The sequence below is a fragment of the Bubalus kerabau genome, chromosome 2 (assembly GCF_029407905.1).
Source record: "Bubalus kerabau isolate K-KA32 ecotype Philippines breed swamp buffalo chromosome 2, PCC_UOA_SB_1v2, whole genome shotgun sequence".
In the NCBI taxonomy this organism is placed as follows: domain Eukaryota; kingdom Metazoa; phylum Chordata; class Mammalia; order Artiodactyla; family Bovidae; genus Bubalus; species Bubalus kerabau.
Genome location: NC_073625.1, coordinates 110,303,134 through 110,323,446, shown reverse-complemented (window position 1 = coordinate 110,323,446; position 20,313 = coordinate 110,303,134). Strand labels below are relative to the sequence as shown.

The following is a 20,313-nucleotide window of genomic DNA, read 5'->3' as shown; positions in this document are numbered from 1 at the left end:
TCTTTCCAACCCAGGGATCAAACCTGGGTCTCCTGCATTGAGGCAGATTTTTTACCATCTGAGACTCCAGGACACCTGCCTATAACAATGTTATATGTCAATTATATGTCATATATATATATATATGACATACATATATGTCAATAAAAAAATTACCAGGCATAAAAACAAGCAGCAAAACCAATTATTATAACTATACTCTCTCTGTTAAAAAAGTTAAGATCTTGACACTACAGAAAAGATAAAAACTAAATTGGGGATGAAAAGTGTACTGTAGATATTACACAACAAAAGATCAATACCCTTGAAGACAGCAATAGAAAATTGATATATGGAAAGGGAAAAAAAGAGTTAAAAAACATTAACAGAGAATTAGGAAATTGTGAGACAACTTCAACTGCCCCCATATATATGTAATTGGAGCTCCCAGAGGAGAGGGATGGGATAGATAAGTGTTTGAAGAAACAGTGGCTGCCAAATTTCCAAATATGCTGAAAACCATAAGCCCATAAGTTCTTAGTTCAAAGCACCACAGCATAAGAAACATGAAGAAAATTACAACAATATACCACTTTAAGTGGGATCGTAAACTTGTCTGAGTACTTTGGAAAATTTTTGTCAGCCATCTGTTAAAGCTGAACTTCTGCCAATAACCTACCGCTACTGCTAAGTCACTTCAGTCGTGTCCGACTCTGTGCGACCCCATAGACAGCAGCCCACCAGGTTCCCCTGTCCCTGGGATTCTCCAGGCAAGAACACCAGAGTGGGTTGCCATTTCCTTCTCCAATGCATCAAAGTGAAAAGTGAAAGTGAAGTCGCTCAGTCATGTCATCAATAACCTATGATTTAGCAATTACACTTCTAGGTCTGAACCCAATAGAAATTCATGCACATGTGTGCCAAGAGACAAATACGTGAATGTTCACCACAGCATTACTCATAACGACCAAAAAAAAAAAAAAAAAAGGAAACAATTAAACGTCTAATTCAGAATACAGAATACAAAAATGAAAAGGAATGAATAATATGCACAAGATGAAAGAATCCCAGAAATATAAGTTCAGTTCAGTCTCTCAGTCATATCTGACTCTTTGTGACCCCATGAACTATGCCAGGCCTCCCTGTCCATTACCAATCACTGGAGTTTACTCAAACTCATGTCCATTGAGTCGGTGATGTCATCCAACCATCTCATCCTCTGTCGTTCCCTTCTCCTCCTGTCTTCAATCTTTCCCAGCATCAGAGTCTTTTCAAATGAATCTGCTCTTCGCATCAGGTGTCCAAAGTATTGGAATTTCAGCTTCAGCATCAGTCTTTCCAATGAATATTCAGGACTGATTACCTTTAGGATTGACTGGTTGGATCTCCTTGCACTCCAAGAGACTCTCAAGAGTCTTCGACACCACAGTTCAAAAGCATCAATTCTTTGGCGCTCAGCTTTCTTTATAGTAAAACTCTCACATCCATATGTGACTACTGGAAAAGCCATTGCTTTGACTAGATGGACCCTTGTTGGGAAAGTAATGTCTCTGCTTTTTAATATCTGTGTAGGTTGGTCATAACTTTCCTTTCAAGGAGTAAGCGTCTTTTAATTTCATGGCTGCAGTCACCATTTGCAGTGATTTGGGAGCCCTCCCAAATAAAGTCAGCACTGTTTCCACTGTTTCCCCATCTATTTGCCATGAAGTTATGGGACCAGATGCCATGATCTTAGTTTTCTGAATGTTGAGTTTTTTGTTTTTTTTTTTTTGAATGTTGAGTTTTAAGCCAACTTTTTACTCTCCTCTTTCATTTTCATCAAAAGGCTCTTTAGTTCTTCTTCACTTTCTGCCATAAGGGTGGTGTCATCTGCACATCTGAGGTTATTGATATTTCTCCCAGCAATCTTATTCCAGCTTGTGCTTCATCAAGCCCAGCATTTCTCATGATGTACTCTGCATGTAAGTTAAACAAGCAGGGTGACAATATACAGCCTTGATGTACTCCTTTTCCTATTTGGAACCAGTCTGTTGTTCCATGTCCAGTTCTAACTGTTGCTTTCTGACCTGCATACAGATTTCTCAAGAGGCAGGTCAGGTGGTCTGGTATTCCCATCTCTTTCAGGATTTTCCATAGTTTGTCATGATCCACACAGTCAAAGGCTTTGGCATAGTCAATAAAGCAGAAATAGATGTTTTTCTGGAACTCTTTCACTTTTTCGATGATCCAATGGATGTTGGCAATTTGATCTCTGGTTCCTCTGGCTTTTCTAAATCCAGCTTGAACATCTGGAAGTTCACAGTTCATGTACTGTTGAAGCCTGGCTTGGAGAATTTTGAGCATTACTTTGCTAGCATGTGAGATGAGTGCAACTGTACTCTAGTTTGAGCATTCTTTGGCATTGCCTTTCTTTCAGATTGGAATGAAAACTGACCTTTTTCCAGTCTGGCGGCCACCGGTAAATTTTCCAAATTTGCTGGTATATTGGGTGCAGCACTTTCACAGCATCATCTTTTAGGATTTGAAATAGCTTAGCTGGAATTCCATCACCTCCACTAGCTTTGTTCGTAGTGATGTTTCCTAAGGCCCACTTGACTTCACATTCCAGGATGCGTGGCTCTAGGTGAGAGATCACACCATCTCTCTCTAGGTGAGAAATCACACCATCGTGATTATCTGGGTCGTGAAGATCTTTTTTGTACAGTTCTTCTGTGTCTTCTTGCCACCTCTTCTTAATATCTTCTGCTTCTGTTAGGTCCATACCATTTCTGTCCTTTATTGAGCCCATCTTTGCATGAAGATTTCCCTTGGTATCTCTAATTTTCTTGAAGAGATCTCTAGTCTTTCCCATTCTATTGTTTTCCTCTATTTCTTTGCACTGACCACTAAGGAAGTCTTTCTTATCGCTCCTTGTTATTCTTTGGAACTCTGCATTCAAATGGGTATGTCTTTCCTTTTCTCCTTTGCCTTTTGTTTCTCTTCTTTTCATAGCTATTTGTAAGGCCTCCTCAGACAACCATTTTGCCTTTTTGCATTTCTTTTTCTTGGGGATGGTCTTGATCATTGCCTCCTGTACAACATCACAAACCTCTGTCCATAGTTATTCTGGCAGTCTATCAGATCTAATCCCTAGAATCTCTTTGTCACTTCCACTGTATAATCATAAGGGATTTGATTTATGTCATACCTGAATGGTCTAGTGGTTTTCCCTACTTTCTTTAAGTCTGAATTCACCAATAAGGAGTTCATAATCTGAGCCACAGTCAGCTCCCTCAGTCAGCTCAAAAGAAGCTGGCCCGTAAATAGTATCATTATAAGGTTCCATTTATATAAAATCCAAAGAGTCAAGCTAATCTAGAAGTTGAAATAGTGGTTATTTTCTGGAAAAGAAAGTGTAGTGATTGGAAAATGGTCACCATGTGGGATTCTGAGGAGATGAGAACTTTCAGTCTTTTGACCTGAGTGGTGATTTCCTGGCTCTGTTGAAGTGGTGACAGTCAGGTTGTGCAGATTTGATCCCTGTAATCTTCTGTATGTATGCTTGAAAAGTTTTAAAAATGAAAATATGTTTTCCCATATTACCAGGAAAAGGAAGAAAAATCATGTGATCATCTCAATAGATATAGAAAAATAATTTGATAAAATTTAATGATTCATGGCAAAACTTCTCAGAAAACAGACTATAAAGGGAACTGCCCTAATATTATTAGTAGCATTTATAAAGCACAATAAACACTATAATTAATGGTTAAATAAGAATTTTTTTTTCTTTTAAGATTGAGTGCCAGCAAGGTAAACCACTTGTAGCTACTTCTATTCAACATGAATTCTGCCGGAGAGTCCTAATCAGTGTTCTGTATCAGTCAGGATTCCAACAGGAAACCGTACTTTCAAAACAGAAAAATTCAAAGAGGTTTATTCAAAAAAAGTACTGTTTTTAAAGAAGTAGGCATTAGGTAGTCACAGGAGATAATGCAATAATCCAAAGCTAGGAAACATTGAACTTTGAGACTGAAAGTCAAGAGGAGGGAACATTACTCTAATTCAGGAGAAAAGAGCTGTATAAAGTAAGATGCTTTAAGAGAATCAATGACTTCCAGAAAACTCAGGACAGATAGATCATGGAGAAAAGGACAGGGGAATAAATCTGATCTCATCCTCTTTCCTCCTTCCCATCTTTCTCCAGGGTTTCCTGCTGGCTTAACCCACTGTGAATCAAAAGGAATGAGAGCCTATTGATCTAGTCCATGCAGATTAGCTTCTCTGCAGCATAAAGAAGAGATGAAGGTAGATCTGAGGGAGTTATAAGACATGCAGTAAGACAGAAAGAAAGAAAAGGATAGGGATTGGAAAGGTTAAATATGATACGATTGTATATGCTGGAATACCCAAAATATCTACAAGTGCTTGATTAGAAATATTGAGTTTAACTAGGTTGCTGCAAATAAGATCAACAAAAATTAGTTACACATCTATATGTCAGAAATTAGAACCTGAAGTTTTAAAGGTTTCTATTTATAACAGCATCAAAATTATAAAAACCTATGAATAAATCCATCAAAAGGTATGTAAAATCTTTATGCAAATAATAATGATACTGGAAGAAATTAAAGACCTAGATAAATGGAGAGGATAAAGCTTATTGTTTCAAGCTGGTATTCAATACTTCTCCCCAAATTGATCAACAGAGCCAAAGCAATCTCCCCACAAAATCCCATCAGTGTGTGCTAGTGTGTGTGTGTAACTTGACAAATAATTCTAAATGCTGAAAAGGAAATGCACACACCTAAGAACAACCAAGATACTTTAAAAGAAGAATAAGATGGGAGGACCTGCTCTGGTAGATATTAAGACTTATTATGGGGCATTCTAACTAAGAGATTCTTATAGTGGAGCAAGGATCAACAAATATACTACAGGAGTCAAATAAAAAAACAGCGTGGAAAGTACTGTCTTTTCCTATAAGGTGCTTGGTCAATTGGATGTCTGCTTGAAAGAAAATAAAGCTTGACCTCACCTCACATCCTACACAAAATCAATGTGAAAAGCAAAACAAAACAAAACCTATAAAAAAGATGGGTTTGTATTATCTTCTACAAGATAATACAGGGACTAAGGTGAGGAGCTTGGGCTAAGGAGACACTTATAATATAGGACACCAGAAGTAATAAAATAAATTTGAATATATAAAAATTAAAAATTCCTGTTCATCAAAAGATATCTTTAAGAGATAAAACAAGAAGGCAAAGAGTCGAAGAAGATACATGTAACAAACACATCAACAAAGAGTTCACAACCAGAATATATAGAAAACTGTTACAAATGACTTAAAAAGACAATAGAAAAGAAATATTTCCAAATGGCCAATAAACAAATGAAAAAGTATGCAACTGCTTTAGTACTCAGGAGAAATAAGTTTAACCTGAAATGATTTATTACTGTTCATCCATTAAAAAGGCTAATGCTGAAAAGATTGGTAATATTGTTGGGTGTAAGTGGTAAGGATGTAAGACAACCAAAACTCTAATGCACACTGCTAGTGGGAGTGTAAATTGGTGAAATTTCCTTGGAAGATCATTTGATGAATCTACTAGAGCTGAGCTACACATACTTTAGAATCCAGCATTCTCTCTTGTGGGTATGTACCCAAGAGAAATGTGTATTTATGTGTACCAAGAGACATGTGCATGAAAGTTCCTAGGAAAAAGGTTTATAATAGGTTATCCTGAAGATCCATATCTATCACAGAATGAATAATGATGAATGCTATATAGCAATGAAAATAAATGAACTACAGTCATACACAATAGCATGGATTAATTTCACAGACATGGTTTTGAGTAAAAGAGTGAACAAATGAATCTCTACTACATGGTTCCCTTTTTATAAAGTTTAAAAGGTTGACAAGTCTACACAGATACAGAGAACAAACTAGTGGTTACCAGTGTGGGGGCAGGGGGCAAATAATTGGGTGTAAGACAGGCTCAAGCATGTATTGTACAACATGGGGAATATAGACAATATTTTGTAATAATTGTAAATGGAAAGTAAGCTTTAAAAATTGCATAAAAATTTAAAACTAAAAATATTTTTAAGTCTAAAAAATAAAGCAGTTTGGTTCTAGAAGTCATGTTCTTAACTACTAAATAAAATAAAATAAAAATTTCAAAAATCTGACAAGTCTAAACAAAAGTGTTTTATGATTCATGTTTCATGGCAAAATTAAAAAGAAAAGTGAGAATGTCATTACCATAAAAGTCAGAATAATAGTCCCTTTGTGGGAAGTGATAACCTTGAGGAAACCGAAGGGGACTTCTCAGATGCTGACAATGTTTATTTATTTTTTAAATAAAATAGAGTTTATTAGCTTTTCTTTTAATATAAACATGAGGAAGAAAAACCACATAAGTTGTAGCATTCTTTTCAAAATAAAACTGCAATCAATACTTGAATCTCCAAGCTCCATAAACAATATTTTTTGAGGTGGTAGATTGTAATATTTTTATATCCATTATTTATCATTTATGTCTCTGTCCTTTAAAAATGACGGAAACTGTGGCACTCAATATAATGTGAAGCCTTGCTATAAAGAGAGAAAGTATTTCTGGCCCAGAAATGCTTTGTTTACAGGCAAAATTCCTAGGATCACATTTGAGAAGGTAGGAGGAGAAAGATTTTACATAGTTGAGAAACTTTTTTTTTTTTTTTTTTAATGTTTCAAGATTAGGTGACATCATTACCAATTTCCTAGAAGACTGACTACTGGACCTCCCTGTCTTTTAATGGGCTTCCTGGTGGCTAAGTGGTACCCTGTGTTTTAAAAAGCCTGAGGTAAGGGTTCTTAAGATTTATCTTTCCTCAAATAACAGAACACACCTACAGCCAGGTCAACACACAGGATAGAAAAGCTGTTTCATATCACTTACTTTCCTATTCCTGTTGCTGCTGCTAAGTCGCTTCAGTAGTGTCCGACTCTGTGTGACCCCATAGATGGCAGCCCAGCAGGCTGCCCCGTCCCTGGGATTCTCCAGGCAAGAACACTGGAGTGGGCTGCCATTTCCTTCTCCCTGACAACGTTTATTTATTTATTTTTTTAACCTGAATGGCAGTTACAGATATGCTGTCTTCATGGTCACTGACTGAGTTGCACATGTTTTGTACACTTGTATGTGTGCTATATTTTATAATAAAAAGAATAACAAGGTTGTTCTTTTTCTCCTATTCCATACCTGGCACAGCATAAAATTCAGGGGATCCTCTGGCTTTTCATAGACTAAGTTTTCAGTGATCTGCTGAGAGAGAGAAAGATATTACATTATGGTTCTGAACTAAACTTATGTGGTCAGGTTATACTTCCTTATTACTGATATGTTTAGGTAAATTGATAAAATGTGGGTGAATAAAGATTTAGTAATAAATAGCAGTGGATATTTTTCTAGTTTCTAAGTTCCACCTCATGCGAAGAGTTGACTCATTGGAAAAGACTCTGATGCTGGGAGGGATTGGGGGCAGGAGGAGAAGGGGACGACAGAGGATGAGATGGCTGGATGGCATCACCGACTCAATGGACGTGAATCTGAGTGAACTCCGGGAGTTGGTGATGGACAGAGAGGCCTGGTGTGCTGCAATTCATAGGGTCGCAAAGAGTCGGACACAACTGAGCGACTGAACTGAACTGAACTGAAGATCAAAGAGGTAGTGAGAAGGTTTTGGAGGAAGTTTTTATTTTGAGAATTGTGATTTTGCTAGACTGAGAAATCAATAAATAATTTACTTCAAAGAACAGTCAAAGAAACTTTTTCAAGTAAAAATTTTTAAACACTATGATTTTTACATAGAAACTTCCTAAGGCATTTGATTCTAAAAGTTTAAAATGATGTTCTGTGTTTGTAATAATAAATGAGAAAGCATATCAAAGACTTCAGAGACTCACTTTCATATGTTTTGTTGCTGTTGAATAACAAAAATTATTAATAAAGTAAACAGAATTCTCATTTGCAGGGAATAACAATAGGGCAAATTTCTGGTATAAAGTATTCTGATCTGTTTAATGCATGCATGCTCATTAATCATTTTACACATATTTCTACTGAACACATTTATAACTAGTTTTTCTTATAACAACGTTCAATGCATAAACACTGTTTTTTCTTGACAGATGAAGAAAATTGCTTACAGAATGATTAAAATTCTACTTTCTAGGGCTTCTGTCCTTCAGTTTAACAATTAGTAGTTCTTTGTTAAAGTCAGAAAGCCCAGCAGTTACCATTCTCCCACAAAAGGACATTTTAAAGAAAGAAAGGGCATAATAAAGTAAATATCACTTATCCCTGTTATATGAGGACACTGAGATTCACAGAAATTAGGTAATCTCTTCCAAATTACAAAGATGAGAAGGAGCAAATTGAGCTTGGAGACTTGGGCTAATAGATTATAAAATTTGTGCACTTTCCTCTACATCCTACTTCTTTAAATTTAAATCCTTCCAGCTTAAATGTTTTCATTTGAGGTGGGCCATTCAGTGCCTGATGAACTATGGAATGAGGTTCGTGACATTGTACAGGACATAGGGATCAAGACCATTCCCATAGAAAAGAAATGCAAAAAAGCAAAATGGCTGTCTGGGGAGGCCTTACAAATAGCTGTGAAAGAAGAGAAGCGAAAAGCAAAGGAGAAAAGGAAAGATATAAACATCTGAATGCAGAGTTCCAAAGAATAGCAAGAAGAGATAAAAAAGCCTTCTTCAGCGATCAATGCAAAGAAATAGAGGAAAACAACAGAATGGGAAAGACTAGAGATCTCTTCAAGAAAATTAGAGATACCAAGGGAACATTTCATGCAAAGATGGGCTCAATAAAGGACAGAAATGGTATGGACCTAACAGAAGCAGAAGATATTAAGAAGAGATGGCAAGAATACACAGAAGAACTGTACAAAAAAGATCTTCATGACCCAGATAATCATGATGGTGTGATCACTGACCTAGAGCCAGACATCCTGGAATGTGAAGTCAAGTGGGCCTTAGAAAGCATCGCTATGAACAAAGCTAGTGGAGGTGATGGAATTCCAGTTGAGCTATTCCAAATCCTGAAAGATGATGCTGTGAAAGTGCTGCACTCAATATGCCAGCAAATTTGGAAAACTCAGCAGTGGCCACAGGACTGGAAAAGGTAAGTTTTCATTCCAATCCCAAAGAAAGGCAATGCCAAAGAATGCTCAAACTACTGCACAATTGCACTCATCTCACACACTAGCAAAGTAATGCTCAAAATTCTCCAAGCCAGGCTTCAGCAATATGTGAACCGTGAACTTCCTGATGTTCAAGCTGGTTTTAGAAAAGGCAGAGGAACCAGAGATCAAATTGCCAACATCCGCTGGATCATGGAAAAAGCAAGAGAGTTCCAGAAAAACATCTCTTTCTGCTTTATTGACTATGCCAAAGCCTTTGACTGTGTGGATCACAATAAACTGTGGAAAATTCTGAAACAGACGGGAAAACCAGAACACCTGATTTGCCTTTTAAGAGCCAGGTCAGTGTTTGTCTTTTATATTATAATTACTTTAAAACTCACATTTTAAAAAGAGATTGAGAGGTTTACCTGGAATATTTGCAGAATGTGGTGTTTCTCCATGTATCGAAGTGAAACTTGATAAGGATCTTCATATACTATAGGAGGGAATCGCCTCTTATAAGGTTGACTGTATGCGTCAGAAATCCTTCTTTCCTGGTATGATGAAAAATCATCCTAAAATGGAAATATCCCCCAAGAAAGTCTTTAATGAATAGAAAATTCCCAGGAAGTTTTGTTACTGTTGATGTTATCAGTGGAATTTGGTATTGACAGGATCTGAACTGTACAAACTAAAGACCTTATGAGAGACCTGGCTGATCCTCCAGGCAATGTAATGTACCTCAGGTCTTGAGAGATGCCTTAGACATAGCCAGTCTACTTTTCCCTTCACAGAGATATCCAATGGACTCCAAATTCCTTTCCTTTGGCAGAAGCTCAGAGAGGGGACGGAGAAGGAAATGGCACCCCACTCCAGTACTCTCGCCTGGAAAATCCCATGGATGGAGGAGCCTGGTAGGCTGCAGTCCATGGGTTCGCGAAGAGTCGGACACAACTGAGCGACTTGACTTTCACTTTTCACTTTCATGCATTGGAGAAGGAAATGGCAACTCACTCCAGTGTTCTTGCCTGGAGAATCCCAGGGACGGGGGAGCCTGGTGGGCTGCCGTCTATGGGGTCACACAGAGTCGGACACGACTGAAGCGACTGAGCAGCAGCAGCAGCAGAGAGGGGAAATGAGTTAGTTTCCCAGGGTTAGCAGCAGAACCAGGACTTGAAACCCAGGATTCCTGCATCCTAGTTCATTGATCCTGCCTGAATGGTCTACTTAGGGTAGCTGAGAAGGCAACCCATCTCATTATCTCCCACCCTACTCCTACCTTCCTGAATCCTATGGGTTACACATACCACAGCATGTGCCCTCTGCCCGCATTCTCCCAGAACCCTGGCTTGATCTCCAACCTCCCAGGTGGGTATCAAATGTCCTTATAACCTACAGGCTCGACTTCTGTGGGTTGAGGTTTTTCTCGACTGATGATATAGTCCAGTTTAGATGAAATGGAGGGAAACTTTTCAGAGTAGGCCTGTTCTTTTGTTTGGAAAGTACTGTTATCAAATGGCATGAAGACTCGCAGGTCAGCTACACTTTCAGTGTCACTTTCAATGGAAGTCTTAGATATGCTGGCATCTGTCTGGCTAGGCTCAAATTTGCAGGGTTGCACTTTGAAGTCATCCTCTTCCTCTTCCTTGCCATAGCCAAGCTGTCTGAATAATTCATCATTAGACTGTTCTCTGTAGTCAAACAGGTTGTCTTCTGTGTAATCATCCTCTTCATCCAGTAAGTCATCAGTCTGGTCAGATTCACCACCAGCCTTGTCAGAGTCAGTCTCAGGGTGTTCAGCTGGTTTAGTAGTCTGGTCATGCACTTTGAGGTGAGTCTTTGAAGCTCTTTTGTGGTCAGCTTGGTCAGATGATCTCTGATCAAATTGTTCATAAGTTTTTTTCTCAATCAGGCCGGACAATCTACTTTCTATCTGTTGAGCCGTTCTTTGGTCAGTGGGTCGGGGCATTCTGTGATCACTTCGCCCATGGGCTCTTTGTAAAGATGGCACAGATGGCTTTTGGTCAAACTGTTCAGAAGCTATTCTCTCAGCTAGGCTGGACGTTCTCTGTTCAGTTTGCTCATAAGTACCTTGTTCAGGCAGAGCAGACATCTGGTTGTCAGTCTGTTCAGACCTGACACCATCAGCTTGGCTAGATGCCTTGCTGTCCATCTCTTCTGACATCCTCTGATCAGCCTGATCAGATGTTCTACCACTGGCAAAATTATCATGGTCAGATGCTCTGAGGTCAGCCTGATCAGATGTTCTTTCTCCCACGTGTTCATCTACTTTGTGGTCAGCTCCATTAACTATGTTGGGTTCAGCCAGGCCAGACACCATTTGGGCAGTCTGGTCAGCTGCTCTGTCATCAGTCCGGTCATCTGCCTCCACTTCATACTGGTTCTGCCTGCTGTCTTCCTGGCCATCTGTGTGGCTGTCATCTGGGGGTTTGGCTGGTCTTTGGATTTCCGAGGATTCGGTGGGAGCTTCTTCTGGAGGCTTTTCCATTTTCTGCCTGGTACCCGACTGGTCTAGATTGCCAGACTCTGTGGGTGGGGCCGGACCTGGGTCGTCTAGGCAACCATCAGAGCGTATGTGAGTGATAACAATGGCCATGGGCTTTATTCCAGGCCTCTGCGCTGGTTCTTTCAGGTACGCTGGCGAATGCTAGTGAGTGTCAGGCAGTGAGCGGGACTTCCTGCGGCTGCCTGGGGACCAGCTGCCTGGCGCTCAGCGTGGATACGAGCTCAAGATGCGAGCTTATCTCACCTTCTCCCAAGAAGAGAGGATGACTACAGGCTGGTGTCGCCGCCACCCGTGAGCAGGCCTCAGGGCTCTGTGAAATGGTGCCTTAGAGCGCTCCCCTCCTGGCTTTTTTCTTGCAGAGGCCCAGAGCGTGGTGTGTGAAATAGGATCCTACAGGTATCGCTGGAATCAACAGAACACGCGTCCAACCACACGAGGGCGGCATACCTGAACAGAGGTTACTGCTGCCATCAAACAGACCCATGATTCATTGGCTACTTGTATAACCACAGTTGTAGTGCAGAGTATGATATTACTGCTGGGTACTGTACTTGTAAATGGTCCTGCTAAATGTTATTTTTCTTTATAAACTCTAATTGGTATTGTCGTGAAAACCACTCTTTTTTTCTTAAACAAAACAAAACAAAACTTAAAAAATAATGCCTTTACAAACAGTGCCAGTTCTGTTTTTGGTGGTGCCAGGAAAGGTTTAGTCCTTCTAACACTCAAGGTACCAAAGACATATATGGTTGGAGGGCTGGAAGGAGGAGAGAAAATGCAGTGAGAATGGGTTCTAAAATCACACCATCCAATGGTCTTACAGCAGAAAGGAGTGTTAGGGTTAGGAGCCAGAGTTCCAGAAAGAAAAGGAGTAAGAAAGGCTAGGGAGAGATAGGAGAAGGAATATTTGACAGGTGGGGAATTTGCACTTGATGGTGGCCAGTGGAGTCCACATTTTGACAGTTGCCCTCCCTTTTTGAAATAGACCTTAAGAATCCACTTTAGGCCAGCTTGCTCTCTATTCTCAGGAGCTGATCAGTACAGAGGTGGTGACTTCAGAGTTTGGCTTTCCAGAGCCTAAATCACTGAGGCAGGCCAAGGATTGGTAATATAATGCCAGATATTCTTTTAGTATGGGTTTAATTGCATTCGGTAATTAGAGATAAAACTTAAAATCCAAATGCAAATAGTAGTAATTAAGGAGTGAGAGGGAGAGTGGGTACCTTTGGTGCCATACTTACGAGCAGGAGAATTTAGACACACTGAAATAAAATCATTTACCTAACGGTACCTAGCACATGGGCTTCCCAGGTGGCGCTAGTGGGAAGGAACCCACTTGCCAATGCAGGAGATATAAAAGACATGGGTTAGATCCCTGGGTCGGGAAGATCCCCTGGAGAAGGAAATGGCAACCCACTCCAGTATTCTTGCCTGGAGAATCTCATGGACAGAGAAGCCTGGTGGGCCACAGTCTATGAGGTCACAAAGAATTGGACATGACTGAGTGACTAACACCCACACACACCTAACACATAGTAGGTGCTCAAGATGTGTTTGTTGAATATAAATATATTAAAGATTTGCCTCGATGAGCTATGGCTTGCAACTTTACAGGGATGTTGGTTTTGTAGATTTGTTTTTCCATTTATAAATTAAATATAATTATTGTAGAAAAGTAAGTAAAACAAGCATAAATTTAAAAAGCTCCCCAAACACTCAGGGATAACCTTTATTAACATTTTGATGTATATCCTTTGAGAATTTTTCCCATGCAAATCTATATGTTTAATATCTATAAGTAAGTGAAGTCGCTCAGTTGTGTCTGACTCTTTGTGACCCCATGGACTGTAGCCCACCAGGCTCCTCCATCCATGGAATTTTCTAGGCAAGAGTACTGGAGTGGGTTACCATTTCCTTCTCCAGGGGATCTTCCCGACCTGGGGATTGAACCCCAGTCTTCTGCATTGCAGGCAGACGCTTTACAGTCTGAGCCACCATATCTAAAGCTATTTAAAAATATATATGTAATTTATTATATGCATTTTTTGCTTTTAACAGTGCTGCATTGACTGTCATTGTACAAACATTTTACAAGCTTCTTATATTTTTTCTTTGAGATAAATTTGCCTGGGTAAGGAAATGTGCTCTTTCTGGTTCTTTGAAGGTACTATAGTTAAAAATGTCTTCCAGAAAAATTGGACCAGTCTCTAGCTGCACCAGTAATTTATGAGAATGCTACAGAGTCCAGTTCTGTATATATTTTTAATTTTTGCCTATCTGATAAATGAAACATAGTATTTTGTTTTAATTTGTATTCTTTTTTACATATTTAATAACCTTTGATTTTTTGGGTAAATTTTCTAGTCTTATCCTTGTCTTATCCTTTTTGATTTGTGAGACCTTTTTATGTATTAAAACTTTTAAATTCTTCACTATATAAATTGCAAATAAAGTTTTCTGGCTTGTTTGCCATGTGGTTTTATATTTTTTGATTATGTTGTTTTTGCTGTTGTTGGCTCGGTCTCTTTATGTGTTATAGATCTGTTGAGATTTTCTATTATTTTTGAGTCAGTTTTGATAATATGTGTTTCTAACAATGTGTCCATTTCATCTAGGTTCTCTCTCTCTCTCTCTCTTTTTTTGCTATGCAGTTGTTCATAGTATTCTCTTATCCTTTTTACTTCCATAAGTTTGGTAGTAATGTCCCCACTTTCAATTCTGACTTAAGTTATTCACTATTACTACATTTTTTGGTCAGTCTGGCTCAAGGTTTGTCAATTTTGTTGATCTTTTCAAGGAATCAAATTTTCGTTTTGTTGATTTTCTGTTTTTCTATACACTATTTCATTTATCTCTGCTCAATTCTTTAGAATAGAATTTCCTTCCATCTTCTAGTTTGTGTTTAGTAGTTTGCTCTTCTCCTTATAGTTCTTTAAGGTCTAAAGTTATCAACTGAGATTTCTTCTTTTTTAATATAGGCATTTTCAGCTCTAAATTTCCTCTGGACCATAATGTTTCCTGTATCCCATAAGTTTTGGTATGTTGTATTTTTATTTCCATCCATCTCAAGGTATTTTCATCCATCCCAAAATATACATTTTCCTTGTAATATTTTTTTCATCCATTGGTTATTTAAACTGTATGCTTTAATTTCAAATATTTATGAAATTTCCAGTTTTCATTCTGTTACTGAATGCGTCATTCCATGGTATGTATCAGAGAAGATACTTTTTAGGATTTCAGTCTTTCAAATTCATTGACTTGTTTTGTGGCTAACGTAAGTTCTGCCTTGGAGAATGTTCCTCGAAAAAGAATATTTATCTGCTATTTTGCGTGGAATGTTCTTTATATATCTGTGAGGTCTAGTTGGTTTATAGTGTTGTTTAAGTCTTTTATTTTCTTATTGATCTTCTGTCTTGATATTCTATCCATTCAGCATCTGTGTCAGTCCTTCAGGTAGCCTTCAGACAAATCACAAAAGACAAACACAGTTCTTTGAGAATGGAGTGCATTCTGCTTCCTGTGGAACCAGGGACTGTGGTTCCCCACTGTGAACATGGACTGCTATCTTCAAAACTGTGGCTGAGTTGAAAAGCTGGGAGCAAGGACAAGTGAAAATGCTGCAATAATTTTCTACTCTTCGTAAAGTTCCCTCTTTCTTGACTAAGTATTCACTTGGTTGCTGAAAAGCTTTGTCTACTTTCCAGAGTCCCAGCAAAGCTGACTTACTGTTTTGATTATTTTCCCATTGTTTCTATAGAAGGACAAGGCCTGTCCATTTTCTGTCCGTACTCTACCATTTTCATTGACATCATTACTCCCTACCCCAGCCCTCCTTAAAGTTTTGAAAATGAGACATTGTATACCCACATCAGATTTCCAGTTTCTTTTGAAGAATTGGAAAATCTGCCAATCCTGGGCTCACAGTTCCACATATCAACAATTGCCTGGCGAGCAGCAGTTGCCCAGTTCAGGGAGGACATACATTCTTCGATTTTCCCACACTATCCTTTCTGCCCCTTAATTATTTAAGTTACCTGATTGGTTCCTCCATCCATTTTAATTTTCGATCTCTTTAGTATTACATGGCGACTAAGAGTTCAGGCCTTGAGCTAGACAAAACTGGGTTTGAATGTTGTCTTTGCCATTTAAAGCCCATGTGTCCTGAGGTAAATGATGTGTGACCTGTGGTGTCTTCACTTGTAAAATGAAGAAAAACACAGCTACTCAATGGAGTTGTTGAGATGAATAAATGACATAATAAAGAATTTAGGCCAGTGCCTAACATTCAGCAAGTAAATAGTAGTTCGGTTATGAGTTTTAATGTAAGTTTATTAAAGTCATTTTTTATGTCCTTTGGTAATGTTTAAATTTTGCATTTCTTATATGTTGAACATATTTGTTAATAAAAAGTTATTTGTATGGAATTTTTGGGTTTTATTGTTGTGAGTTAGATTTTTTCTATTGTATTTTTTGAATAGCTAATATGTAGAAAAGGTAATTTCTGTTTCTTTTTTGTACTGCCATCTTTTTTGTTATTATATCAAGTATATTTTCAGATTCATTTGATTTTTCTTAATAGAGGTAATGATAATTTTCCCCTCTTCCTGTATAATATTTATACCTCATTTTTTCCTTTCTAATGTTGAGTAGGACTCCCAAACAATGTTTAATAACTATGAAGACTATGGATGTCTTCATTTTATTCCCAAGTATAATGAGAATGTCCCATTAGGTGCAATACTTAGTTTTGATTTCTGAGATATATATATATATAACTGGGGCTTCCCAGGTGGCACTAGTGATAAAGAACCTGCCTGCCAATGTAGGAGACATAGGAGACATGCATTTGATCCCTGTTGGGAAAATCCCCCAGAGGCGGGCATGGCAGCCCACTCCAGTATTCTTGCCTGGAGAATCCCATGAACAGAGGAACTGGCAGGCTACAGTTGATAGGGTCGCACAGAGACAGACATGACTGAAGTGACTTTAGTGCACGTGCACACACACACACACACATCTGGAAGTTTCTTTCTAGTTCTGTTTTATGAGAGATTTTAATTGGCTTTGAATTTTATAAAATAATTTGTAGCATCTATTGAAATAATCATATGATTTTCTTCATTGATTTATTCATGTGATTATATCAAGAGATTTTAAAATGTTAAATCATTTATCCATTCCTGGAATAAATCTTAGTGGGTCATCCTATTTTTTTCTTTTAAGGCAGTTCTGGAACAAGTTGCTAATATTTTATTTAGGGTGTTTGTACTTTATTAATCAGTAAGATTGCTCTGTTGTTATCTTGTTTTATATTTATTAAGTTTTGGTGTCAGGATTATGTTAGCTTTACAAAATACTTTTAAAAACTTTATTTTTCTATACCCTGTAATAGTTTGTATATGATTTATCTGTCCTTTAAAGCTCACCTATAAAACTTATGGTCTGGTCCTTGGAGGGGACAGGAGTTATGGTTGTGGTGTGTACAGATCTTTCGTAGAATTTCCAATTTATTCTATGGTATTGGTCTACTTAGATTTTCTCCTTCTACTTGAAAAAATTTTTGATAATTCAACTAGGAAATTATTTCTGCTCAAATTTCAAGTTTCTTGAGCATAAAGTATTTTCTTATAATATTATTTCAATCTTCTCTACATATGCTTATTTTTCCTTTTTAATTTCCAATATTGAGTCCTCTTTTTTTCTTGGTTACTGAGTCATACTTTAATATTTTTTTCAATGTTTCTTTGAACAGTGTTTTAAAATTAGTACCTCTTTTGTTTATTCTATTGTAAGTTGTTTTGGGATATTGTTCTTCAGTTGCTCAGTCGTGTCTGACTCTTGGTGACTCCATGGACCGCAACAGGTCAGGCTTCCCTGTCCTTCACTAACTCCCAGAGCTTGCTCGAACTCATGTCCAATGAGTCGGTGATGCCATCCAACCATCTCATCTTCTGTCATCCCCTTCTCCTCCTGCCTTCAATTTTTCCCAGCATCAGGGTCTTTTTGAATGAGTCTGCTCTTTGCATCAGGTGGCCAAAGTTTTTGGGGTGTTAAGCCTATAATTGTTTTCTACCAATTATTGTGGAAGTTCTGATTATCATAATTATATGAGCTAAAATATTGATATACATTCAGTAAGTACTCATATTAACATACTATAGCTATTAAAATCCCCTTTCATAAAATATATAAAATACTTCATTGTAAGTAATTTATGTATGTGTATATATGAAGTGTATATATATATTGCTTTGCTGGAGCAGCCGTGAAGAGATACCCCACATCCAAGGTAAGAGAAACCCATGTAAGATGGTAGGTGCTGAGAGAGGGCATCAGAGGGCTGACAGACGAAACCACAATCACAGACAACTAGCCAATCTGATCACATGGACCACAGCCTTGTGTAACTCAGTGAAACTAACCCATGCCGTGTGGGGCCACCCAAGACGGAGGGGTCATGGCGGAGAGGTCTGACAGAATGTGGTCCACTGGAGAACGGAATGGCAAACCACTTCAGTATTCTTGCCTTGAGAACCCCATGAACAGTATGAAAAGGCAAAAAGATAGGATACTGAAAGATGAACTCCCCAGGTTGGTAGGTGCCCAATATGCTACTGGAGATCAGTGGAGAAATAACTCCAGAAAGAATGAAGGGATGGAGCCAAAGCAAAAGCAACACCCAGTTGTGGATGGGACTGTTGATTGAAGCAAGGTCCGATGCTGAAAAGAGCAATATTGCATAGGAACCTGGAATGTTAGGTCCATGAATCAAGGCAAATTGGAAGTGGTCAAACGAGATGGCAAGAGTGAACATCAACATTCTAGGAATCAGGGAACTATAAAATGGACTGGAATGGGTGAATTTAACTTAGATGACCATTATATCTACTACTGTGGGCAGGAATCCCTTAGAAGAAATGGAATAGCCATCATGGTCAACAAAAGAGTCTGAAACACAGTACTTGGATGCAATCTCAAAAATGACAGAATAATCTCTGTTTGTTTCCAAGGTAAACCATTCAGTATCATGGTAATCCAAGTCTATGCCCTGACCAGTAACACTAAAGAAGCTGAAGTTGAATGGTTTTATGAAGACCTACAAGACCTTTTAGAACTAACACCCCCCAAAAATGTCCTTTTCATTATAGGGGACTGGAAAATGCAAAAGTAGGAAGTCAAGAAACACCTGTAGTAACAGGCAAATTTGTCTTTGGAGTACAGAATGAAGCAGGGCAAAGGTTAATAGAGTTTTGCCAAGAAAATGCACTGGTCATAGCAAACACCCTTTTCCAACAACACAAGAGAAGACTCTACACATGGAAATCACCAGATGGTCAACACCGAAATCAGATTGATTATATTCTTTGCAGCCAAAGATGGAGAAGCTCTATACAGTCAGCAAAAACAAGACTGGGGGCTGACTGTGGCTCAGATCATGAATTCCTTATTGCCAAACTCACTTAAATTGAAGAAAGTGGGGAAGAGCACTAGACCATTCAGGTATGACCTAAATCAAATCCCTTATGACTATACAGTGGACACGAGGAATAGATTTTAGGGACTAGATCTGATAGAGTGCCTGATGAACTATGGATGGAGGTTCGTGACATTGTATAGGAGACAGGAATCAAGACCATCCCCAAGAAAAAGAAATGCAAAAAAGCAAAATGGCTGTCTGGGGAGGCCTTACAAATAGCTGTGAAAAGAAGAGAGCAAAAAGCAAAGGAGAAAAGGAAAGATATACCCATTTGAATGCAGAGTTCCAAAGAATAACAAGGAGAGATTAGAAAGCCTTCCTCAGTGATCAGTGCAAAGAAATAGAGGAAAACAATAGAATGGGAAAGACTAGAGATCTATTCAAGAAATTAGAGATACCAAGGGAACATTTCATGCAAAGATGGGCTCAAAAAGGACAGAAATGGTATGAACCTAACAGAAGCAGAAGATATTAAGACGAGGTGGCAAGAATACATAGAACTATACAAAAAAGATCTTCATGACCAAGATAATCATGATGCTGTGATCTCTCACACTCAGCTAGAGCCAGACATCCTGGAATGTGAAGTCAAGTGGGCCTTAGGAAACATCACTATGAACAAAGCTAGTGGAGGTGATGGAATTCCAGTCGAGCTATTTCAAATCCTAAAAGATGATGCTGTTAAAGTGCTGCACTCAATATGTCAACAAATTTGGAAAACTCAGCAGTGGCCACAGGACTGGAAAAGATAAGTTTTCATTCCAATCCCAAAGACAGGAAATGCCAAAGAATGCTCAAACTACCACACAACTGCACTCATCTCACACACTAGTAAAGTAATAAAAATTCTCCAAGCCAGGCTTCAGCAATATGTGAACCGTGAACTTCCAGATGTTCAAGCTGGTTTCAGGAAAGGCAGAGGAACCAGAGATCAAATTGCCAACACCCGCTGGATCATAGAAAAAGCAAGAGAGTTCCAGAAAAACATCTGTTTTTGCTTTATTGACTATGCCAAAGCCTTTGACTGTGTGGATCACAATAAACTGTGGAAATTTCTGAAGGAGGTGGGAATACCAGACCACCTGACCTTCCTCTTGAGAAATCTGTATGCAGGTCAGGAAGTAACAGTTAGAACTGGACATGGAACAACAGACTG

General features: G+C 38.5%; 1 protein-coding gene across 1 annotated transcript; it reads right to left on the bottom strand.

Moving 5' to 3' along the window:
• Positions 1–7,111: 7,111 nt before the first annotated feature.
• TEX55 (testis expressed 55) lies at positions 7,112–11,767 on the bottom strand. The gene is made up of 4 exons (XM_055570086.1): positions 10,547–11,767; positions 9,579–9,725; positions 7,209–7,271; positions 7,112–7,153 (listed from the first exon to the last, which is right to left on the bottom strand). The coding sequence occupies exons 1-4, from the start codon at positions 11,765–11,767 to the stop codon at positions 7,112–7,114; spliced, it is 1,473 nt and encodes a 490-aa protein (XP_055426061.1).
• Positions 11,768–20,313: the final 8,546 nt, after the last annotated feature.